Source organism: Salmo salar, chromosome 22, assembly GCF_965601325.2.
Source record: "Salmo salar chromosome 22, fSalSal1, whole genome shotgun sequence".
Classification (NCBI taxonomy): domain Eukaryota; kingdom Metazoa; phylum Chordata; class Actinopteri; order Salmoniformes; family Salmonidae; genus Salmo; species Salmo salar.
Genome location: NC_138312.1, coordinates 49873820 through 49900575, shown reverse-complemented (window position 1 = coordinate 49900575; position 26756 = coordinate 49873820). Strand labels below are relative to the sequence as shown.

General features: G+C 41.9%; 1 protein-coding gene across 1 annotated transcript in view; it reads left to right on the top strand.

Annotated features, from left to right (window-relative positions):
- Positions 1-26756, top strand: part of LOC106583634 (copine-9) — a 137483-nt gene that overhangs the window by 17701 nt on the left and 93026 nt on the right. The window contains exons 3-4 of the mRNA XM_014168038.3: positions 5933-5979; positions 25803-25906. Coding sequence (XP_014023513.3) covers positions 5933-5979; positions 25803-25906 — 151 coding nt within the window. The remainder of the gene's footprint in view (positions 1-5932; positions 5980-25802; positions 25907-26756) is intronic.

The window sequence follows — 26756 nt, the reverse complement described above, 5'->3', positions numbered from 1 at the left end:
TTAACAGTATGTTTAACAGTATGTATAACAGTGTGTTTAACAGTTTAACAGTGTGTTTAACAGTGTGTTTAACAGTATGTTTAACAGTATGTTTAACAGTTTAACAGTGTGTTTAACAGTTTAACAGTGTGTTTAACAGTGTGTTTAACAGTGTGTTTAACAGTGTGTTTAACAGTGTGTTTAACAGTGTGTTTAACAGTTTAACAGTGTGTTTAACAGTTTAACAGTGTGTTTAACAGTATGTTTAACTGTTTAACAGTGTGTTTAACAGTATGTTTAACTGTTTAACAGTGTGTTTAACAGTTTAACAGTGTGTTTAACAGTTTAACAGGATGTTTAACAGTGTGTTTAACAGTTTAACAGTTTAACAGGATGTTTAACAGTGGGTTTAACAGTGTGTTTAACAGTTTAACAGTGTGTTTAACAGTTTAACAGTGTGTTTAACAGTTTAACAGTGTGTTTAACCTCTATGGGCTAGGTGGGACGCTTGGTTAACAGTGTGTTTAACAGTTTAACAGTATGTTTAACAGTATGTTTACAGTATGTTTAACAGTTCTTTTTTGGTTACTACATGACACATATGGAATCATTTCATAGTTTTGATGTCTTCACTATTATTGTACAATGTATAAAATAGTCAAAGTAAAGAAAAACCCTTGAATGAGTAGGTGTCCAAACTTTTGACTGGTACTGTATATATTTTTTTTAAATACTCAAATTTCAAAAAACATCTTTTCACTTTGTCATTATGGGGTTGTGTGTGTAGATGGGTGAGATTTTTTTATTCATTTAAAAAAAAAATCCATTTTGAATTCCGGCTGTAACACAACAATATAATGTGGAAAAGGTCAAGGGGTGTGAATACTTTCTGTTTCTTGTGAGATCAAGTCGTGTAACTTTACGGCAGATCTGTGTTTTCATTCAGGGATTTGAGGATCAGTCTTTGAGAGTTCAACCCATTATTTCTTTCACCACTCATCGCTCCATCAAAATGGTCGTCAACGCCCTCATCTCCTCATGAGTACTTAAGGGATGTCTTGATGGTTGAGTGTTCCCTCATCCCCTCATGAGTACTTAAGGGATGTCTTGATGGTTGAGTGTTCCCTCATCCCCTCATGAGTACTTAAGGGATGTCTTGATGGTTGAGTGTTCCCTCATCCCCTCATGAGTACTTAAGGGATGTCTTGATGGTTGAGTGTTCCCTCATCTCCTCATGAGTACTTAAGGGATGTCTTGATGGTTGAGTGTTCCTTCATCCCCTCAGAAGTGCTTATATTAGGGTCTTGATTCCCTCCTTCCCTTAAAATATAGGCGTTCCGCCAGCGGAACCCCTAACCAACAGCCAATGGGATCGCATGGCGCGAAATACAAAAACAACTAAAATACCACAATTCAATTTTCTCAAACATACGACTATTTTACACCATTTGAAAGATAAACCTCTCCTGAATCCAACCACGTTGTCCGATTTCAAAAAAGCTTTACAGCGAAAGCTAAACATTAGATTATGTTAGGATACAACCACAGCAAAAAACAACACAGCCATTTTCTTAGCAAGGACAGCCATTTTCAAAGCAAGGTTAGCTGTCCAAAAGCACAAAACCAGTTAAAATTATGCACTAACCTTTGACAATCTTCATCAGATGACACTCCTAGGACATTATGTTAGACAATACATGCATTTTTTGTTCCATCAAGTTCATATTTATATCCAAAAAACCCATTTTACATTGGCGCGTGACGTTCAGAAAATTTATTCACCCCAAAATTTCCGGTGAATTTACAAAAATACTCATCATAAACGTTGACAAAATACATAACAATTATTTTAAGAATTATAGATACAGTACTCTTTTATGCACCCGCTGTGTCAGATTTCAAAATAACTTTACGTAGAAAGCACATTGTTCAATATTCTGAGTACTGAGCACCATGCTATTCAGTTAGCCGTCCAGCCACGGCATCCCCAAAACGCTGAAATATGTTAAAAATATTATCTTACCTTTGATGATCTTCGGCTGAATGCACTCGGAAGGTCTCCCACTTCCACAAGAAATGTTCATTTGTTCGATAAAGTCCATAATTTATGTCGAAATAAATCCGTTTTGATGGCGTGTCCAGATCCCCATTCCAAAATGCATCTTTCCACCGTCGACGAAAAGTTATAAAGTTCCCTCAGCGTTTGTAGTAACATGTCAAACCATGTTCACAATCAATCTTTAGGGTGTTATAATCGTAGAATTGCGATAATATTCCAACCGGACAATAGATTCATTACAAAAGAAAAAGAAAAATGGCTAATCCTTCGTGAGCGCGGGCGAGGTAAGGCAATGACCCCAGCCCGACCACATACTGTTCCGGGTATTATTCAATCAAATTGTATTCTAGAAGCCTCAGACGAGGTTCTGTCAGACATATCAGTGTGGATGACGGATCACCAGCTCAAGCTGAACCTCGGCAAGACGGAGCTGCTCTTCCTCCCGGGGAAGGACTGCCCCTTCCATGATCTCGCCATCACGGTTGACAACTCCCTTGTGTCCTCCTCCCAGAGTGCTAAGAACCTTGGCGTGATCCTGGACAACACCCTGTCGTTCTCCACTAACATCAAGGCGGTGACCCGATCCTGTAGGTTCATGCTCTACAACATTCGCAGAGTACGACCCTGCCTCACACAGGAAGCGGCGCAGGTCCTAATCCAGGCACTTGTCATCTCCCGTCTGGATTACTGCAACTCGCTGTTGGCTGGGCTCCCTGCCTGTGCCATTAAACCCCTACAACTCATCCAGAACGCCGCAGCCCGTCTGGTGTTCAACCTTCCCAAGTTCTCTCACGTCACCCCGCTCCTCCGCTCTCTCCACTGGCTTCCAGTTGAAGCTCGCATCCGCTACAAGACCATGGTGATTGCCTACGGAGCTGTGAAGGGAACGGCACCTCCATACCTTCAGGCTCTGATCAGGCCCTACACCCAAACAAGGGCACTGTGTTCATCCACCACTGGCCTGCTGGCCCCCCTACCTCTGAGGAAGCACAGTTCCCGCTCAGCCCAGTCAAAACTGTTTGCTGCTCTGGCACCCCAATGGTGGAACAAGCTCCCTCACGACGCCAGGACAGCGGAGTCAATCACCACCTTCCGGAGACACCTGAAACCCCACCTCTTTAAGGAATACCTAGGATAGGATAAAGTAATCCTTCTAACCCCCCCCCCCCTTAAAAGATTTAGATGCACTATTGTAAAGTGGTTGTTCCACTGGATATCATAAGGTGAATGCACCATTTTGTAAGTCGCTCTGGATAAGAGCGTCTGCTAAATGACTTAAATGTAAATGTAATGTAATATTCTAATGACTGTTGACATCTAGTGGAAGCCTTAGGAAGTGCAATATGACATCACAGACACTGTAGTTTAGATAGAACTTCATTTGAAATGACTACAGCCATCTGAGGTCAAACTTCCTGTTCGGAATTTTCTCAGGTTTTTGCCTGCCATATGAGTTCGGTTATACTCACAGACATCATTCAAACAGTTTTAGAAACTTCAGTGTTTTCTATCCAAATCTACTAATAATATGCATATTCTAGTTCCTGGGCCCGAGTAGTAGGCCGTTTCATTTGGGTACGTTTTTCATCCGGACGTGAAAATACTGCCCCCTATAGTGAAGGGGATAAAAGGGTCTTTCCTAGGGGAACCTTGCTATAGGGGATGTGAAGTGTAAATCCTAGGGGAACCTGGCTCTAGGGGATGTGTAGTGTCTATCGTAGGGGAACCCGGCTCTAGGGGATGTGTAGTGTCTATCCTAGGGGAACCTGGCTCTAGGGGATGTGTAGTGTCTATCGTAGGGGAACCCGGCTCTAGGGGATGTGTAGTGTCTATCCTAGGGGAACCCGGCTCTAGAGGATGTGTAGTGTCTATCCTAGGGGAACCCGGCTCTAGGGGATGTGTAGTGTCTATCCTAGGGGAACCCGGCTCTAGGGGATGTGTAGTGTCTATCGTAGGGGAACCTGGCTCTAGAGGATGTGTAGTGTCTATCCTAGGGGAACCCGGCTATAGAGGATGTGTAGTGTCTATCGTAGGGGAACCCGGCTCTAGGGGATGTGTAGTGTCTATCCTAGGGGAACCCGGCTATAGAGGATGTGAAGTGTCTATCCTAGGGGAACCCGGCTCTAGGGGATGTGTAGTGTCTATCGTAGGGGAACCCGGCTCTAGGGGATGTGTAGTGTCTATCCTAGGGGAACCCGGCTCTAGAGGATGTGTAGTGTCTATCCTAGGGGAACCCGGCTCTAGAGGATGTGTAGTGTCTATCCTAGGGGAACCCGGCTATAGAGGATGTGAAGTGTCTATCCTAGGGGAACCCGGCTCTAGGGGATGTGTAGTGTCTATCCTAGGGGAACCCGGCTATAGAGGATGTGAAGTGTCTATCCTAGGGGAACCCGGCTCTAGAGGATGTGTAGTGTCTATCCTAGGGGAACCCGGCTATAGAGGATGTGAAGTGTGTATCCTAGGGGAACCCGGCTCTAGGGGATGTGAAGTGTCTATCCTAGGGGAACCCGGCTCTAGAGGATGTGAAGTGTCTATCCTAGGTGTCTCCGGAAGGTGGTGATTGACTCCGCTGTCCTGGCGTCGTGAGGGAGCTTGTTCCACCATTGGGGTGCCAAATCTTGCGTTTTATATATTTTTTCTGTGTACATCTAGCTACTTCCATCCTCTCAGGCCAGGGCCACAATGTAAGAATTTATGGTTGGTTCAGAATCGCCATTATAGTCATTGGCTAGTATGGAGAATTAAGTCAAACCACAAGTCCAAATCCCTATCTCCATTCATTGCTAATTCAGGAAAGGCCAATTGTAGCTAACTAGCCACCGGAGGACAACGACATAAAGAGAAGCAACAATTCAAGTTTTTTCTGTCAATGATGTTTAGCTTTTGATGTGACGTGATTGGTGAGTAGTCAAATCCAAACTGGTTTGCCTTGACACTTTTTTTTTTGGGTGTGCCAGGTCCAGTCACAGTTGAGCTCACTCAGTTTAGCTCAACACTGATTGGCTATTATTTTCAACTTTTTATATCAAGGGAGGCCAAATGCTCGCTGGATTCCCTTGCATTCAATGCTACGGGCGGCAACAATGTCATACTCTTTTTGACCAGACAGAATCAGATAGATGGGCTACACATACAGAGACAGAGGGGCACTGTTTCGCTCACTCGGATGCTTTCTCATAAATACTCGCCACTGTTAAATAAGGAACATGCCGTATGTCACACTTTGACAGTAACCTATGCTTGTAGTCAATGCTGTGTGTACAGATATAGGATTGTAATTTGAGCCAGTTTGCTACAGCAGGAAATGAATCCTGTAGCAAGAGGAAATGTGAATTATTATTTGATTTATAATTAATGGCCATTTTTGTTAAGGTTGATACTTTTCTCGTAAGGGAAAATCAAGTCTGAAATCTCAAGGTGGAAATTACAAACTTCAGAAGCCTTTTTAAACCTCATATATTACAAGTTTTAAATTTCCTTCATTGCAGGAAAGTTATCCTGCAACAGGGTGATCAAATTAAGATACTACATCTGTACTAATAGCATAAGTATGAATGTGTCTGACAGTCTGAAAGCTATGCATACCTTGAGTGGGTATTGAAGCATGGCCATGAAAATATGGCCTCTTAGCTCTCTACAGGACCTGAGCATAATATAATGCTGGAAATTCTCACAAGCTTATGGTGCAAAGCAATTCAATGCATCAACGTTTTAATTATATCTGTCTCTATTCAAATAAATGAATATATAACAGGTGAATTTGCTAAGACATCTAGTGCAGGAATTTGAATTAAGTATTCTGTTACTTGGTATTCATTATTAATAATAAGGCTTCATTAATTTAAATTTTACCTCATTTCCTCCCTCTCACTCGCTCTCTTTTTCTCTTCGCAGTTGTGGTTTTGTACATTCAAGGCATCGGGACAAAGGAGTGGAGAGAGGTGAGTGAAATTACTTTTTTTATTACAGATCTTATGTATATGGCCTTGGAAGGATAAGCCATTCTTTGCTATTATACAGCTGAAGTTGGACGTTTACATACACCTTAGCCAAATACATTTAAACTCAGTTTTTCACAATTCCTGACATTTAATCCTTGTAAAAATGCCCTGTCTTAGGTCAGTTAGGATCACCACTTTATTTTAAGAATGTAAAATGTCAGAATAATAGAAGAGTGATATATTTCAGCTTTTCTTTCTTTCATCAGATTCCCAGAAGGTCAGAAGTTTACATACACTCAATTAGTATTTGGTAGCATTGCCTTTAAATTGTTTAACTTGGGTCAAACATTTCGGGTAGCCTTCCACAAGCTTCCCACAATAAGTTGGGTGAATTTTGACCCATTCCTCCTGACAGAGCTGGTGTAACTGAGTCAGGTTTGTAGGCTTCTTTGCTCGCACACGCTTTTTCAGTTCTGCCCACAAATGTTCTATAGGATTGAGGTCAGGGCTTTGTGATGGTCACTCCAATACCTTGACTTTGTTGTCCTTAAGCCATTTGGCCACAACTTTGGAAGTATGCTTGGGGTCATTGTCCATTTGGAAGACCCATTTGCGACCAAGCTTTAATTTCCTGACTGATGTCTTGAGATGTTGCTTGTTTTACTGTGGATACACATACTTTTGTACCTGTTTCCTCCAGCATTTTCACAAGGTCCTTTGCTGTTCTGGGATTGATTTGCACTTTTCGCACCAAAGTATGTTCATCTCTAGGAGACAGAACACGTCTCCTTCCTGAGCGGTATGACGGCTGCGTGGTCCCATGGTGTTTATACTTGCATACTATTGTTTGTACAGATGAATGTTGGTACCTTCAGGCATTTGGAAATTGCTCCCAAGGATGAATCAGACTTGTGGAGGTCTACAACTTTTTTTCTGAGGTCTTGACTGATTTCTTTTGATTTCCCCATGATGTCAAGCAGAGACACTGAGGTTGAATGTAGGCTGTGATGTACATCCACAGGTACACCGCCAATTGACTTAAATAGTGTCAGTTAGCCTATCAGAAGCTTCGAAAGCAATGACATAATTTTCTGGAATTTTCCAAGCTGTTTAAAGGCACAGTCAACTTAGTGTATGTACACTTCTGACCCACTGGAATTGTGATACAGTGAATTATAAGTGAAATAATCTGTCTGTGAACAATTGTTGGAAACATTTCTTGTCATGCACAAAGTAGATGTCCTAACCGACTTGCCAAAACTATAGTTTGTTAACAAGAAATTTGTGGAGTAGTTGAAAAACGAGTTTTAATGACTCCAACCTAAGTGTATGTAAACTTCTGACTTCAACTGAATATTACAGTATCTCAGGGATTTCATAGAATGGAAGACAAAGATGCATGGTTTGGCTCATCCTAGCAGAAGTGGTCTACCTTTTGTGTCTTAGTGGGAATCGGTTGCGAACTTCATCAGTGATCGAATGTATAATAATTACAGGAACGTAAGAATTGATGGTGAACCAGGGATGTTGGAACAATGAGGAAGAGCATTCCTCTCTTTAAGGAACAGTTACATTTCCAATTGAAATCGTTGCTAATACTAGGGCAGAATCAACGCCTAATAGGGCCTAAAAGGGTGGAACCGACCCTAACTGGGCCTAAATGGTCTGAACAGGTTCTTACCAGTTCCAATTCGGATTCTCTCACAACCTCTGGTCTTGAGACAACATAATAAATCACATTTCTTGTCAGCCAGAGGGAAGGCTTACCCATTAATGTGTGGGTTAACCTCTATGGGCTAGGTCGGATGCTTGCGTCCCACCTACTCAACAGCCAGTGTAATCCCGTGGCGCGATATTCAAATACCTTAGAAATGCTATTACTTCAATTTCTCAAACATATGACTATTTTACACCATTTTAAAGACAAGACTCTCGTTAATCTAACCACACTGTCCGATTTCAAAAAGGCTTTACAACGAAAGCAAAACATTAGATTATGTCAGCAGAGTACCCAGCCAGAAATAATCAGACACCCATTTTTCAAGCTAGCATATAATGTCACATAAACGCAAACCACAGCTAAATGCAGCACTAACCTTTGATGATCTTCATCAGATGACACCCCTAGGACATTATGTTAAACAATACATGCATGTTTTGTTCAATCAAGTTCATATTTATATCAAAAACCAGCTTTTTACATTAGAATGTGACTAGCATGTGACTAGCATTCCCACCGAACACTTCCGGTGAATTTACTAAATTACTCACGATAAACGTTCACAAAAAAACATAACAATTATTTTAAGAATTATAGATACAGAACTCCTCTATGCACTCGCTATGTCCGATTTTAAAATAGCTTTTCGGTGAAAGCACATTTTGCAATATTCTAAGTAGATAGCCCAGCCATCACAGGCTAGCTATTTTGACACCAACCAAGTTTGGCACTCACCAAACTCCGATTTACTATTAGAAAAGTTTGATTACCTTTGGTGTTCTTCGTCAGAATGCACTCCCAGGACTTCTACTTCAATAACAAATGTTGGTTTGGTCCCAAATAATCCATAGTTATATCCAAATAGCGGCGTTTTGTTCGTGCGTTCAAGACACTATCTGAAGGGTAAATAAGGGTCACGCACCCGAAGCGTTTCGTGACAAATAAATTCTAAATATACTTCGAAGCATGTCAACAACCGCTGTTTAAAATCCATTTTTATGCCATTTTTCTCGTAAAAAAATATTCCGACCGGGAAAGCGTGTTTACGTTCAAAGGGAGAGAAAATAAAAACATCTCGTGCCCTCGTGCACGAGCCCCAGTCTGATGGTCCTCTGACCGGCCACTATCCAAACGCGCGAATGTTTTTCAGCCAGGGGCTGCCTCGATATCATTCAGCTTTTTCCCGGGTTCTGAGAGCCTATGGGAGCCGTAGGAAGTGTCACGTTACAGCAAAGATCCTCAGTCTTCAATAAACAGAGCCAAGAAGAACAAGAACTTGTCAGACAGGCCACTTCCTGTAAGGAATCTTCTCAGGTTTTTGCCTGCCATATGAGTTCTGTTATACTCACAGACACCATTCAAACAGTTTTAGAAACTTTAGGGTGTTTTCTATCCAAAGCCAATAATTATATGCATATTCTAGTTACTGGGCAGGAGTAGTAACCAGATTAAATCGGGTACATTTTTTTATCCGGCCGTGCAAATACTGCCCCCTAGCCCCAAAAGGTAAAATAATCTCTGAAAGTCACATTGGGGAAAAAGCCTTTAATAGACAAGTATACTTTAATTGGCAAAAGTCATTCAAGATAAGAATTGTTTTTTGGAATGAGTAATCAAAACATTTGGTCACCCAAAAAATGAATTGAGAAGCTATTGGAACCCAAAGGGGCAAAAGCCTTGGATATGTGAATGAGGAGTATTGTGATGCACACTCTCTCTCACACTCTCTGAGGGAGGAGGGGTATGCATCAACAACAATTGGTGTACTGACTCTAGCGCAGTGGAAGTTTCGATCCATTGTTCACCCGTCTTGGAATAACTAATGGTCAAATGCCGACCCTTCTACCTCCCCAAGAGAGTTTTCAGCTGTTATCGTGACTGCTGTATATATTCCACCTCAGGACAAGATAAACAACAAACTGGCACTTAATGAATTGTACAACACTATAAACAAGCAGGAAACCAAGCACCTGGAGGCTGCTTTTCTGGCTGCCAGTGATTTTAATTCTGCTTCATTAACAGTTCGTAAATCAATTAGGTGCCGGAACAAAAAGTGAGCATGAAATGGGGTTGACCTGGGGAGCTCTGAGGTACCGGATAGCAGGAAAAAAAACACATTTATAATAAAGTATTGCATGCCTATCATAGCATTTGCGTAGTAGCATAGAGCAGTAGACTAGAGGCGCTTACAGAAGTTGCACACATGGGGAACATTTTGAGTAGCTTAGGGTCTACTTGCATTTCATGCAATTCTATGTCATTTCACATGACTGGAGACTTTGGCAGAATCTTTTTTAATACCGCACATATTATCGAAATGACAGGTTACTTTGACACGACCTGAGAATTTGAGATCAATAAAAACGATCTTGTCTTGAATCGATCAATAGCTTAGGCCTAGTTGTGTGGTAACACACATTGAAGGATATGATTGTCCTAAAAATGCTTTCCAGTTTCACTGACTCACCCAATGATGCGCAGCTGGTGATGGCCGATGCGCTCGTGCCAAAAGCCTATCTCTCTTGTTTTAATTTGTGAAACAATATTTTGAAGTTGATCAGATATTTTTGTAGTCTACAGCAGACAGATTACAGTCTACTCTTTTCAGTAGGAAGCATTTGATTTCCAACCAGTCAGTGTTTTTCCCGCGATTGTATATTGTGAAAGGCCTGTTTTTCTGCATACTGTTCACTAACAGATTTGCCACACATTCCCGACTGTAGGCTATGCCTTGTTATTGGCGCTAGGCTAATATATATATATATATATACATACATACATACATACATACATACATACACATACACATACACACACACACACACACGTGGGGGAAAAAAGTATTTGATCCCCTGCTGATTTTGTACGTTTGCCCACTTACAAAGAAATGATCAGTCTATAATTTTAATAGAAGGTTTATTTGAACAGTAAGAGACAGAATAACAACAAAGAAAATCCAGAAAAACGCATGTCAAAAATGTTATAAAATGATTTGCATTTTAATGAGGGAAATAAGTATTTGACCCCTCTGCAAAACATGACTTAGTACTTGGTGGCAAAACCCTTGTTGGCAATCACAGAGGTCAGACGTTTCTTGTAGTTGGCCACCAGGTTTGCGCACATCTCAGGAGGGATTTTGTCCCACTCCTCTTTGCAGATCTTCTCCACGTCATTAAGGTTTCGAGGCTGACGTTTGGCAACTCGAACCTTCAGCTCCCTCCACAGATTTTCTATGGGATTAAGGTTTGGAGACTGGGTAGGCCACTCCAGGACCTTAATGTGCTTCTTCTTGAGCCACTCCTTTGTTGCCTTGTCTGTGTGTTTTGGGTCATTGTCATGCTGGAATACCCATCCACGACCCATTTTCAATGCCCTGGCTGAGGGAAGGAGGTTCTCACCCAAGATTTGACGGTACATGGCCCCGTCCATCGTCCTTTTGATGCAGTGAAGTTGTCCTGTCCCCTTAGCAGAAAAACACCCCCAAAGCATAATGTTTCCACCTCCATGTTTGACGGTGGAGATGGTGTTCTTGGGGTCATAGGCAGCATTCCTCCTCCTCCAAACACGGCGAGTTGAGTTGATGTCAAAGAGCTCCATTTTGGTCTCATCTGACCACAACACTTTCACCAGTTGTCACCTGAGTCATTCAGATGTTCATTGGCGAACTTTAGACGGGCATGTATATGTATTCTTGAGCAGGGGGACCTTGCGTGCGCTGCAGGATTTCAGTCCTTCACGGCGTAGTGTGTTACCAATTTGTTTTCTTGGTGACTATGGTCCCAACTGCCTTGAGATCATTGACAAGATCCTCCCGTGTAGTTCTGGGTTGATTCCTCACCGTTCTCATGATCATTGCAACTCCACGAGGTGAGATCTTGCATGGAGCCCCAGGCCGAGGGATATTGACAGTTCTTTTGTGTTTCTTCCATTTGCGAACAATCGCACCAACTGTTGTCACCTTCTCACCAAGCTGCTTGGCGATGGTCTTGTAGCCCATTCCAGCCTTGTGTAGGTCTACAATCTTGTCCCTGACATCCTTGGAGAGCTCTTTGGTCTTGGCCATGGTGGAGAGTTTGGAATCTGATTGATTGATTGCTTCTGTGGACAGGTGTCTTTTATACAGGTAACAAGCCGAGATTAGGTGCACTCCCTTTATGAGTGTGCTCCTAATCTCAGAGCTCGTTACCTGTATAAAAGACACCTGGGAGCCAGAAATCTTTCTGATTGAGAGGGGGTCAAATACTTATTTCCCTCATTAAAATGCAAATCAATTTATAACATTTCTGACATGCGTTTTTCTGGATATTTTTGTTGTTATTCTGTCTCTCACTGTTCAAATAAACCTACCATTAAAATTATAGACTGATCCTTTCTTTGTCAGTGGTCAAACGTACAAAATCAGCAGGGGATCAAATACTTTTTTCCCCCACCCTATATATATATTTATTATTATTGATCCTCTGTGGCTAAATTATAGGCCTTCTCATGGTATAGTAGGCTATTCTGAATTATTCCATTTCTTTCTGAACAGGCAGCAGTAATTCTGTAACTTTGGCAAATGTATTTCAATTCATCAGGTGTGCTACAGCTCCTCCAGAACCCTTCGTGCGGCTATGATTTTATAAGGAAATAAATGATGAAGCGCAGCACTGGAGAGATGAGAGTTGCAGGCTCATGTCAATCAGAGCAGAGCGATAATAGAAAGTGAATCTCATTCTAGTTCTGTGAGAGATACAGACACCATTCTCACACAGCCACGGCTGCGCGTTGGTTTCAAACATAGGTTACAATGTTGTGCAAACCATAAGCTCGGGCCGGCCCAACCCGAATCAACTCTTAGAATATCAGGCCCGGGCTGAAAATTGACTTTTTCATGTTGCGTTTTTTTAGTGGGCAGGAGAATTAAGACGAGGCATTGAACTTTCACTTTAATGCACATTTTTACATTGCAAACAGTGAAAATTATGTTTCATATAGTAAGAGTTACCGAATCGGGCCAAATCGGTTCAGGAAGGAAACAGTCCAAAATGGAGAGGTGCTAGATCCTGTTCCGGCAGGATCCGGCTTAAATGAACTACTGGTCATTAAGACACGTGATGCCCAACTTCCATCAACACGTCTCCTTCACCACTAGGGGCAATAAAGTCCTAGACCCCTGCTATTCTACACACATTTTAGCTAAATGTATTATTATCGTCTCTTAAACAACCAATACACAGGGTCATTCCATACTTTGAATCAGGTAGCATTTGTGTTAGAAAAAGGTGACCCATTTTTCCCGTGTCCAAGGGCATTGAAATATTTGATATTGATTTATACACTTTGTTTTGTTGGAATTTAGAATTTCCAAATTAAAGCTTTTGGATCAACGCTGGTAGACGAGAAGCAGGTACAGGGAGAACATTTAATGAACAACAGACATGAAACAGAACAGGAGAAAAATAACGACATCAATGCTGACAAAGTCAGGAGCAGACAGAAATAGGGAAGTCAATCAACAAAGTCAAGGAGTCCAGGTGAGTCCCATATTGCGCAGCTGCGCGTAATGATGGTAACAGGTGTGCGTGATAAAGGGCAGCCTGGCGCCCCTCGAGCGCCAGAGAGGGAGAGAGGGAACAGGTGTGACAGTACCGCCCCCTCTAGGGGTGCCACCCGGCGTCCCACCTGGGCGAGCTTGACGGGCCGGCCGAGGCATGGGCGCCAGACAAGCCGGCTGGGGCGTTGGAGACCGACGAACCGGCTGAAGGTTCATAGTCCTGCGATCCGGCCGAGGCGTGGGAGCCCGGCGATCCGGCCGAGGCGTGGGAGCCCGGCGATCCGGTCGAGGCAAGAAGACTTCTTGAGCCAGATAAGGAGTGGAAGCCCGACGAGCTAACTGAGCACCCCCGGTTCCCTCGGCGACAGCACCCGGACCCGACGTCCCCAACCAAATCAAAAAACAAAACTCCCTGATGCTTCTTTTAGCGGTGTCAGCATTCTGTAGGATCGACGCTGGTAGATGGGAAGCAGGTACAGGGAGAACATTTAATGAACAACGGACATGAAACAGAACAGGAACAGCGTCTGGGCAGGGGAAAAATAACGACATGAAAGCTGACACAGGGAACAAAGTGAGGAGCAGACAGAAATAGGGAAGTCATATTGCGCAGCTGTGTGTAATGATGGTGACAGGTGTGTGTAATAAAGGGCAGCCTGGTGCCCTCGAGCGCCAGAGAGGGAGAGCGGGAGCAGGCGTGAGAACAAGGAAGCATACAAGTCCCTCCCTTGTTCCCCTTCAGCAAATCAGATCATGATTCTATACTCCTGCTTCCTGTCTACATGCAGAAGCTCAAAGAGGAAGTATCCATGATGCGCTCCATAGAGAACTGGTACTCCGAATCGGAGGCTATGCTACAAGACTGCTTTGTTCGCGCTGACTGGAATATGTTCCGGGACTCTGTCAATAGCATCAACGAGCTAACCACCTCTATCACTGGCTTCATTAGAAAATGCATCACCGAAGTTTGTCCCCACAGTGAAGGTTCGCTGCTTCCCCAATCAAATTAATGAATTCACTTCGTCTCCCTTGCCACCAAAAACTCATTCACTTTTTTGCCTCCCTCGCCTTCTGTCTGGTTCCATAGTCACAAAGTCAGATTCCACAGTCACGTTCTGCCTCGGCGAATGACGTCATTTTTTAAAGAAATGGAGCACACTTTTATGAAAGAAGAGATCACTTCTTCTATGCAAATGTTGTTAATCAGTATAATAAAATAATCTGTTCTCATAGCAGTTGCCGATAAAAATAAGTCCTTAATGGAAGTAATTGTTTATCATCTGTAGCTCCATGATATCAGCTAAATCAAGCTCAATAACCAAGTGCATGCACACACTCCTACTGAATAATATCCATTCACCTGTGTTGTGAATAGACCTAGGCTACATCTTGATTTACCCAGTTTATCAATAGAGATTCACCATTATATTGTTTTTTAGTTAGATTGGTAAAAACAAAGTCAAATTGATTGTATAATTTATTCATTAATGCATAGCCTACATTGTTGTCTAAAACATGTTTACATTAAAATGTTCAAATGAAATTGAACTCAAGAGGCCCAAGGATTGAACAGAGCGGTAGCTGAGTTTATCTGTCTGGATCAAGTGTCATTCTGTGACTTTGGCTAATATGCCAATTTTGTTGTAGTTTTGTTTTGGTATCGAGTATCGTGATGGTATCGAGTATAGTGATACTAAACCGGGTATCGGTATCAAAGTCAAAATTCTTGTATCATGACAACACTAATCCTCACATGTCTCAAGCTGACCACAATCATTCCTGTTCCCGAGGACTCTAAGGCTACCTGCCACAATGACTACCGCCCTGTAGCACTCACATCCGTAATCCTGAAGTGCTTTGAGAGGCTGGTTATGGCACACATTAACTCCATCATCCCAGATACCCTAGACCCACTCTAATTTGCATACCAATCCAACAGATCCATAGACAACACAATCTCAATTCTACTTTACACTGCCCTCACCCATCTAGATAAGTTAGCTTAATATAAGTCATTTGAAATAATTTATGCTTTTACTTTTGATACTTAAGTATATTGTAGCATATATATTTACTTAAGTATATTTAAGACCAATACTTTTAGACTTTTACTCAAGTAGTATTTTACTGGGTGACTTTTTCACTTTTACTTGAGTCATTTTCTATGAAGGTATCTTTACTTTTACTCAAGTATGACAATTGGGTACTTTTTCCACCACTGTTGCCTAGTCGCCTTACCCCTATACATTGCTAACCCTACCACTCCAGTATCCCTGTATATTGGAAATAGTATTGGCACTGACCCTGGAACTGACCCTGTATATAGCTTACTTACTTTCTCCTGTTCTTCTTGTTCTTCTTTTTTGTGCGTTTTGGTTCTATTTTACTTAATTGTTTGGTACTACTGATATTGATTACTGCATTGTTGGGAAAGGAATTTCACTGTACTTGTGCACGTGACAAAACTTGAAACTTGGTCTAAGTTCTGTGTTGCAATATCAAAGGTGCTCAGCGGTTACCTTCCACAGGAAACCACACAGGTAGACACTGCCCAGCAAGCCTTAATCAGTATCTTGGGTAGTGAAATACCTACATCCACAGACACACACACTGTCTGTAATACGAGTAAGTCACTTTGGATAAAGGCGTATGCCTCAATAGCCATATAGTAAATGTTTTTTTTCACCAAAAACTGGGGGAACATTGACCTATAGTTGCTTTAGTGAGGAGCCAATGGGGCGGCAGGTAGCCCAGTGGTTAGAGCATTGGACTAGTAACCAAAAGGTTGCAAGATCGAATCCCCGAGCTGACAAGGTAAAAATCTGTCGTTCTGCCCCTGAACAAGGCCACTGTTCCTTGGCCATCATTGAAAATAAGAATTTGTTCTTAACTGAATTGCCTAGTTAAATAAAGGTAAAACACCAGTCAACTGAATGGATGTGCTGTTCAGGATACCTTTACAGTGATAGTTTAAGAAAATGCTAGATTGCTGTGCGATGTATCAAATGGAGAATACAGCAATCTTGTTGGGATAAACTCCCTTGCTTACAAACTAAGCCAGGACGTTTCATACCAATCTTTCCTGACTATCATTTAATGCTCCCTTCAAATCTTTTGAAAGATAAAAGTGATAAACGTTTGGTATTTACTTTTCTGAACTTTTTTTCCTTTACACTTTGGTAAATCCAGTGCCATCTTAATAAAGTTACCCTGTGAACTTTTTAGTTTCTTCCCTTTTTTTCAATAAATGCAGCATAGACTGGTCTGCGCTTAGTTTCAGACTCTCAACATTGTAGGCTATTTTGTATGTTGTGCATGGATTCAAGTACTTACAATGTTTTGCCATAGGCTAATTAAACGACTTGTGCTGGTGTTCAGAATATTTTGTAAAGGGTAACTTAGAACATGAAAAATGGTCAGCCCATTAGCTTTTTTCTCCAAAAATATATTACATCCATTATCCTCCTCAGCTTTTTAAGTCACCAGCCATCACTGTCTGAACAATAAAAGTTTGGTATTTACTCTTCAGAACCATATTTTCTCTTCACTTTATATAATAAACGGCCAGCAAAAAAAGTTACATCTCTGTGAACTTCTCAACGAGTTTCCCCCCTTTCATTTCCCATGAAAGTCGCGCTCTGCCACGATGAGCTCCTCAGTTTTGCTCTCAGTCTATTTTCCGGCACTCTTTTATAATAAATCTGGATGAAGAGAAGAGCAGCTCGTTTCTGCTTCCGTTGCCAGGTTGGAGCCGAGCCTGGACTTGTCCATATGCTTCCATTTCCCAGTCTGCTGCCCAACCTCCCTCAGGCCGGGCTGCGGTGCAGTTTAATCACTGTGTAAAAGATGCATTCTTTGGCCTCCGCTACGGATGCTGTTTGGCAGGCTCTCTCACCAGTAAGAAATATAGGGCTCACCACCCTGGGTCGTGCTCATGAGCAGGCAACTTTAAAAAAAAGTTTTGCAACACTAGTACTGAGGATTAACCCTAATGCCGGTTATTTTTCTTTTTTTAAACGCCTAATTGACTGGATGTCGGTTAAATTATTTTAATTCCACAAAATTATTTGAATTCCACTAATTCCAAGAGTCAAATTACCAAAGTTGCTAACCTTGCTAGATAAACTCCAAAGAATGACAGAATATCTCCTATTTGGCTAAATCAAATGGATGATTATAACAGATCAGCTCATGAATAACGGAGACATGAAGAGAGAAATGTTATTAAATATCAAGTCATCTTAACAGGGACCAACTGTTTAAAAAAAAAACATATACTCTCATGCTGTTTATTTATCACACATTCTCTACCGAAGCTCTCAATCGAAGCGGGGGACATGTTATAGCGGTATTTTGACATGCATAAGCGAGACATCCTTTGATAATGCAACCTGTGGGTTACAGAATAAAGTTAGGAATTTTCATGTGAGGAGCTCGAATTTGGTTTCGGAGAGATTGGAACGATAGGAAAATAGCCTCGGCTCTATATAAGACTATGTGAGTCAATAGATAAATAATCCACTTGATTTATGTTTCTGATCAGTGATAGGTGAGCTACAACTTCCTGTTGTCCAGCCAGAGATCAACTAACTAAATGTACAGACAGATTCAGTGAAACAAAATCACATTGATTGATTATTAGATAATCCACAGCATTTTGGGCAGGAGTAGGACAGGCATTGTATAACATGCTAGCAAATGTTCTGATCAGCTAATATATGAATAAAGGTGATCATTGGCACTCACCTCATCTTAGCTAACATTTCCCCCAGCCTAATTGTTACCAAATATCCAAAAGGAGAGTCAATGAACACAAAAACCTGACATTGATTGATTTATCTAGACAAATCCCCCACGCTTCTCAAAGCAGCGTGATGCCACTCTCCCAATCAAAAAGGTGCTATTTATTTATTTTACTAAGAACAAATTCTTATTTACAATGACGGTCTACCCCGGCCAACTCGGACAACGCTGGGACAATTGTGCGCCACCCTATGGGACTCTCAATCATGGCCGGTTGTGATACAGCCTGGAATCGAACCAGGTTCTGTAGTGACGCCTCTAGCACTGAGAAGCAGTGCCTTAGACCACTGCGCCACTCGGGAGCCCAAAATTAGTATTACGGTTGGACATGACTTTGGGATTTTCAGTATAAGCAAGAATTTGATACATGCCTTCAATTGCCTTAGCCTACTTTATTTCAATATTTTCATCATTCAGTTGCTCATAACTAAGGTGAGTTTACCCTGCGCTTTTTCTAGGACCAATGGCTGTTTCCTCGTCTCCTTACCCCGCTGCTGCTCGCCTCCACCTTGTTGTTCTCCTCACTAGATTAAATCAATATAGCTAACTGTTTTCTTGAAATCTGGCTTTTTTTCCGGTTCGGGCTCATTTCATTTCTGTGATGTCGGACCAGGTCTGGGCTCAGTCTTCAGGTCACCGGGTTTGGGTCGGACCGGGATCAAATTTTCAGTTCTGATGAGAACTCTAAACTGCATTCGGGTCTCATGTGCAGTCTGGCAGGATCAATTATGCGTGTGCTTTGAATTTATGGTGACTTTGTGTGAAGAAAATATGCTAGGCTAAAGGCTTCCATGAGACATCCAATAATGTGCTATTATATTTTTTGTCAATCTGTTGCTACGCACGTTGTTTGTTTTGCATTAGTGCCACATTGGGGCAAAATGTTGTAATAGTGCATTTAATGTAAAAAAAACCCATCTAAACCAAAATCAAACCTACCTCAAAAAGCACTAATTGCTCAGCACTATGCAACACAAAACTAAGATGAGCATTTCTTATTGGACAAGTCTAGGTTAGTCCTTCCTTGTTTTAGTCTGTTTTCTTCTGTTTAATGCCAAATGAACACAACCCTGGTACGGTAGTATAGATAGAATTGTGGAACTTGGCTCAGAGCTTGTTTTGATGCAGTTAGGTTAGTAGCAGAGATGTTTTGTTTGTCTAACGATATGAAACAAGATGATTAGTATTAGTTTCACCAGCAGCTCTGCAGAGCCAAGTTGACTAGAATCCAAAGCAAGTGAGAAACCGAGACAAAATGAAGTTTTCTTTAATGATATAATAATAATATGCCTTTTAGCAGATGATTTTATCCAAAGCGACATAGTCATGCGTGCATACATTTTATAACGGATTCAGTTCTCAAATAATGAAACAGTCCAAAACAATCAAAAAAAACGCAGGAACAAGTTTTTGGACCAGAACGACATTGCTACTTATTCCTCATTGAAGTGTGTGTGCGGCAGGCTGCCTTTCCTCCTCTCTCTCGTCTCTCTTTGAGCTAAAGCTAAAGAGGATTCATTAGGCTGACTCCAAAGCACCTGACTGCATGCAGAGCCACACTCTGTGGGAAGTCACAGTGACGCTAACGATGCTAACCTACTTTCTACCGAGTTCTTACAGAATAACAATGATGGCTCTCGATTCCCGACTCACGGCGCGACATTCGGCGGCCACATGTCTTATTTTGGAATACATTTTGGATCCTTGAGGGATTCGCTGTCTGGATGAGCTTCTCTTTCTCCCTCTCTTTCTCTATTTTAGAACTTTTTATTTTTTTTATTTGTAATAAAGAACTTAGTCTGGCTTTCAACTTACTCTTGAAAGTTGTCATAGTAGAATACAGAAGGTGCAATTTTGAAATTGGGTAGTGCATCATCAGTTTTCCTTTTGTCATGTCAGTCATTGCAGACCTTAAAAAGTCATTTATAACTTGTATGAAATGTCCAGATCAACTAGCCCATGTCAGCTAATGATTTTTAGCTAGGTTTTTAGCCTAGCTTTGAGTTTGACACACAGGAAGCTTGAGTCACTCAAATATCACATGAATACACAGACATGGGAAAATGTATATAATTGCAATTAAATTAGCATTAAAACAGCAACATTTTCTCTGCACCCCATGACAAAATGTGTAGAATTACAGCAAATACGCTTTAAACATGCAAAATGTTGTCTCCACCAACCAGAGGGGTATGAACAGTGTGTGTCATGAATATGCTTGTATCCATAGAAATAGAGGTGGCATGCAGGGCAGGAGTTTGGGAACCCCTGCCTTAAAGAACACTACTAGTCCTTAGGCCAGGCCTAAGCAATTAGAGTCCTATCACACGTTTCCCCCATCCCTAGCAAACACTCGTGATTTAAACTAATTGCATTTTTAACTGACGATCATGATTAGTTGATTATTGGAGTCAGGTGTGTTAGCTGGGGCAAAAGTGGGACACCATTCAGGCCCCTGAGGACTGGAGTTTCCCAGGCCTGCCTTAGGCTGATCTGACTCCATGTTATCTCTGCTATCTGTCTGCATGGAGACATAGAAACCCTTCTCTAAGCTCGAACCAAAGGACCCAGGCAGTTGTTAATTTATAACACACACACACACACACACACACACACACACACACACACACACACACCTGCAGGGCCTTATGAGTATCAGCTGCCTTAATAAGCAGCGAGGGATCAAACGAGAGTGATGCAACTGCAAGTCAAGAGCCCCCCTCTCTGACACATCTGCCTCCCCTGCCTCCTCTTCACCACCACCACCCTCCGTCCCCAACCCCCTCGACACCTCCCGACGCTCATCCCGCCAACCCATCCCTCAGCACCTGTCAAGTCATCCACTACGCTCGACACACACACACAAGCACAGAACAGGGTGACAGGAAGAGTCGTCTAATACATCTATGGACTTTGCTGTTCTTTCATTCCTCCAAGATATGAAATGAATGAATCTGTAGATCTGTCTTTTATGGATGACACTTTTGAGTACATTGTATTTTGACACCTGTCATCATAGTTTGAGCGCTCCAAGGCTTGAATCTTCCAAGTTTCCATCAATGCCAGATACCTGCTGCTGCACTTCTTAAAGCAGCTGTGTTGTTTCAGAATGGGATAGCCAGCGGTCCCAAACATCTGTTAAAAGACTTGGGAGTCATTATTTGGAGAGAGAAGGGAAAATGAGGCTAGCTAAATGCAATGGCGATTTTTAGCTTGTAAATCTTGGTGGTACAAAGAACACTTTTTAAAAATGCATGCCAGCAAAGCTACAACACAACACTAAACAATACATTAATTGCACTATAACGATGACAAATGGTCCCCACAAACTGTTTGGGCCTACATAAAGCTGTCCCCGACAGCGGCGCTTTCCTTTCAGCACCGTGTGTGAATCCTTACCACCACTACACCTGGCTATCAGCGGTGCCTACTCTGGCAGCGAAACAGTTCATTTAGCCTCATTTACTGCCTTTTTAAAAACCATAGCTGGCATGGCGGACATGCTTAAATAAATATGGTTTCAACTCGATATGAACTGCATTCTCTTTCAATAATAACGAATGCCGACATGAGTTTTGACCTTTGAACCATACACAAACATTATTACTTTCATGTTCAGTAAATTCATAATGTTTGTTCTTATATCATGCACACATGTCCTTGTGTGCCATCGCGTGCATGCTGATTTTGTACCCCCACACCAGACACGATAAAGACACGCAGATTGAAATATCAAAACAAACTCTGAACCAACTACATTCATTTGGGGACAGGTCGAAAAGCATGAAACATTCATGGCAATTTATCTATCTAGCTTGCTGATGCTAGTTAATTTGTCCTGGGATGTAAATATTGGGTTGTTCTTTTACCTGAAATGCACAAGATCTCCTACTCCGACAATTAATCCACAGATAAAAGGGTAAACCGAGTTAGTTTCTAGTAATATCTCCTTCTTCAGGCTTCTTCATCTTTGGATTTTATATGGCATTTGGCAACCAATCTTAAGGTGCACTACCACCACCAACTGGACTGGAGTGTGACCTCAGTTCATCTTTCAATCACCCACGTGGGTATATGCTCCTAAAAACCAATCAGGAGATGGGAGAGGCGGGATGTGCAGTGCACCAAGCGTCACAAATAGAAACAAGTTATATTTTAGCGCCTGGCTATGCAGACGCTTGCGAGCAGTTTGGATGCAATGATTGAATAACGTATGTGTACATTTATTTAGCAACGCTCGCTAGCTTTGTGGTCAGCATGTAAGTATAAGCAAGTGCAAGCAAACGAGCTGTGATGAGGTAGGCCTTCATTCAGCACTTTCAAAATGGACACGACAGAAATTCAGATAGATGTTAGTTCAGATAACTCAACATATTGCTGAATTTAACTTTACTCTTTAAGTCATCACATGGAGAGAGAGCGAGACACTGTTAGCCTACCATTTTGAAGTATTTTATTAGGCCTTTGTGGTCTAAAAAGGAAGGAAAATACAATCACGAGGATCCACTTTTATAGACAATATAACGAAGCTCAGACAGCGTATTGCCCAAACAAAACAACCCTTGCAACATCAACTGGAATTACATGGTTCTATTACTAAACTTTTTGTTGAAAAAACATTTGAATGGGAAGAGACTGTCACTGGCAAACGTGGTTACAGACCCAAAAACATTACATACTGTAATATCCCCTCATAGTGGAGAAAAGCATATGCACTAATTATAATACACAAAGAAAAACAATGAATTGCATCATTCCAACATTGCCTAAAATTATTAATAAGATACTAATGAGATAGACCTATATAAGCAATATAACAATTGAGATGTAGGCTACAAACTATGGCCTAAGGGAACGATGAGAGGATAAGAGGCAAACCGTAATTTCGATTAAGAAATTAATGAGCGAGCTAAAAAATATGTATTTGATATTTGTTCTGCACTTTAGGCTAAGTTCTGAGGTGGAGAGGGACCAAATTCTTAGGGTGAGACACATGGGCTACTAACAGCTTACAACATAACAGACACTTAGTATTACTTTCTTAGCTATAGTACACATATCCTTGGCATATTATTTATGCAGCAGCGTACAAGACATATTTTTGGACTCACTGTTGTTTTGCTGTGCTCACTTGAACAGGAAGGTGGCACGGCAGTCCTTATGGGCAAACTTTGTCATCAAACTTTCATCAAAGTCCGGCATTCTCTGGATTTATGGTGCTTTCAAGACAACTGGGAACTCTGGAAAAAGCGAGGTTAAATCATGATGTCAGTGATCTTCAGGTCGGAAAGTCGAAGGTCTAGAAAGAGGCCTGAATTCCCGACTTGGATTTCCGAGTTGGATGAGCGTTCAAAGCTGATTTTCCCAGTCGGAGCTCGTTTTTCCTCTGAGTTCCCAGTTGTCTTGAACGCACTAAAGTCGGAAGTCCGAAATTTCCCAATTCCGAGTTACCAGTTGTTTTGAACACGGCAGAAGTCATGCTGGATTGACAGCATGGCCATGTATTCAACCATTGTGTTGCATGTGAATGTTTATCTTTTTAAGCTTGGAAAAGAGACCTTTTCAGACAGATATTTTAAATCCTTAAACCCAGACTTAGACCACACACCCTCTCCACCGAATTACAGACAGGGGAAGCAAAATAGTGAATTTGTGATTTCCAAGTTTTTATGTAATGTTCGATGGCCGATGAGCACCGATACGTTTTATTTACAATTTCTCTTCATTTGACAAGCATTGAAAATTATTTGCCATTATTCATGATGACTGCTTGTCTAGCTAGCTAGCTTTCTAGCTAAGATTGTGAAAGTATGATGTTGACACGATCAGTCCAATCAAAGCTATGGTAGATATAACGTGATTTGACGTAATTTTATCTGTGGCCAATGCCTTCTTCGACGAGCACTTCTAATGTAAATCTACGGCAGCACCCAAGGGGCTTGAACTGCCTAGCTTTCCTTGTAGATTCTGAGGTGACGTAGTGTCCCCATGAGTGACAGAACACTGAGCCAATCACAGAGCAACTAGAGAAGATTACTAACGCCTAAGCTCTGTATTTTCGCTGGCTGCCCCTCCATCACAGAAATCACTGAGCTAAGCTGAATCACCTTGTTACGGATACAGGTATCCTGTGTGTATTTCTTTTCACTCCTTCTCCCCTACTCACAGGTGGCAATTATCATTCCCTAATCAGTCGCCAATCAGTCGCTAATCAGAAGACACACCTGCTCCTTTTCCCTTGGTGGGAAAAGGGGATAACCAGCCAAGTCGCCCATGGGCCTACATTACCCGCATGAAAACAGTGTCTAAATACCCTAGTTAGAACTGGGTGGACCACCCACTGTATTTTTGGTTAGTTAGCTAGCTGTTCTTAAAGCAGGCTAGACTAGCTTAGGGGTTTGTTTGGATATTTATTATTTCTTTCCTTGGGTCCAGCTCAGCCCCTTTTTCCCACACCCCATTACCGTGTGTTTAAAATAAACCAGAAGTGTTTGACGGTAGGTTTAAGTTGTCTGTGGATTTCTTTTAGTTCTCACTGTTACTTTTCACTATTATGATTTGCATGAGATATGTTACGGGTCTCGTTTCCATCCCCCCTAGACTGCAGGGCCAAAGGGGTTCGTAACACACCTGCATTTTGGAGCTGCCTTACTCAAGAAAGAGACCATGTTTATATGCGGCTTTATTAACTCAAGGATTATTTTTTTTACATTGCTTGCAAAATGTAACACGAATTAATGGCAAAATAACATGCAAAACAGGCCAATTATATATATATTTTTTTATATATATATTTTTTTAAGCTAAACAAGTGGGGCTCAAAAGAGGTGGGGCTCTGCATGATGGTGACGGGTCACCACTGGCCAAATGTATAAATCATATATTATACCAGATACAGCCACAGGATGTTGTTTACCACTTCTGTTTCTCCACTGTACATTCTACTCTACAACTGCTGCGTCAACCGCCATTTCTGGAAAATATGGGAATTTTTGGTTATATGTGGCTCGAGATCTGCAAGTTCAAGACCCTCGTCCTACGTAAACACTGACAATGTACAATGCTGTCAGACTGTTCTCGATGACAATAGGATATGACATTTATTGGCAATTGCGACCACAAACCTCAAACATCTCCAAAGTACCTTCCCTAATATCTCCCTCCTCCATCACACTGTTACCACAGCTTATAGGAGAAACCATGGGCTCACGCAAAGCAAGACTGAAACCACACACAAAAGATTCATGTTTGATAGAATCTGGTGCTCTTCAGTCCATCAGATATAAGTGCATTCTATGGACTGCTATTGACTTTGAACATTTGCGACTGTGAGTGTTGGGGGGACAGGTTGGTCGGGGTTGTTTGACAGGTGTTGTGGCAGAACACGGATCAATAGCGCATCACCGCTGACAGAGAGCACGATGGGACATTGGGACAAAGCAATGATTGATTGCTATGGTTTGAGCAGGTCGGTAGTCGCAAGAAAACAGAGTAAAGGCTGCCTAGAACTATTCAGTCATTTAAAACGGGAGTGGAATACACTCCCTATTAATAACACTGCTGAGGGTGTTGCATATGTGCTGCAGGCGGTGGCTTTACCCGCTAGACCAGCCTCAGGCACTATTATGTAGTCATTTTGAAGATCAAAACAGTTTTCAAGTCATCAAGTGACTGATGATATCATCTCCTGTAATATTGACTAATTTCTCACTTTCTCTCTCCTTCTCACTCCTTCTCCTTCCTCCTTGGCCCGTTCCGGAGCAGTTTGGCCGAACAGAAGTGATCGATAACACCCTGAACCCGGACTTTGTTCGGAAGTTTGTCCTGGATTTCTTCTTCGAGGAGAAGCAGAATCTTCGCTTTGATGTGTAAGTGGAGACCTTGTCTCTCTCTTCCCGTCTGTTGTACTATCCTCCCTTCTTCTCTTTTGTCCTCCTGTCCACCAGAGAATGATTCAACAGGTTTCATTAGCAAGGTTCACTTAATAATCACTTGACTTATTAATACTAAGGGCCCAATTCAATCAAACCAGGGTCATGTTCAGTTGGGCACACCGTAGCAAAACACACTTTATTTGAATAGTCATTTACATCATTTATCACAAACATAATTTTACATGATCATAAACATAATTTTACATGATCGTAAACATCATTTTATATTATCATAAGCATCACAAACATTTAGATTAACAACATTTTGCAGGATAATTACATTTTTGACTTAAAAAAAAACTACTTTGACCGATAGTCAAAAAACACTTAAGCCCAACAACATTAGAACTCCCCTTTGCTTCAAATCCACAGCCAGCTTCCTTTCTGCTGCGATGGCAGCTCAGTCGAAACCAGGGGTGGAGGGAGTTGCAGGCTGTTGGGGGGGATGTTACTGTTCCAACTTCCCTCCTCCCCCAGAGAAGGGGGGATCGATGCCCTCTGCAGGGGGCCAGAGGAGGAGAGGAGAGCAAGAGCAGAGGCCCCAGCAGGGGGCCAGAGGAGGAGAGGAAGAGCAGAGGCCCCAGCATGTGGCAGGTGGCGGTAGCTCGGGCCGAACCACCCCCTCAGATCTGTCACATTGATTAGGCTACACACATACACACCACGATCAATACCACCGCCAAAACACCAACCGACCGCCACAGCCAGATCTGCCACGCAGACAGGAAGCATTAGTCAAACAAGCAGAAGCAAAGATGTAACAGTAGGTGGATACTAGTGTAGT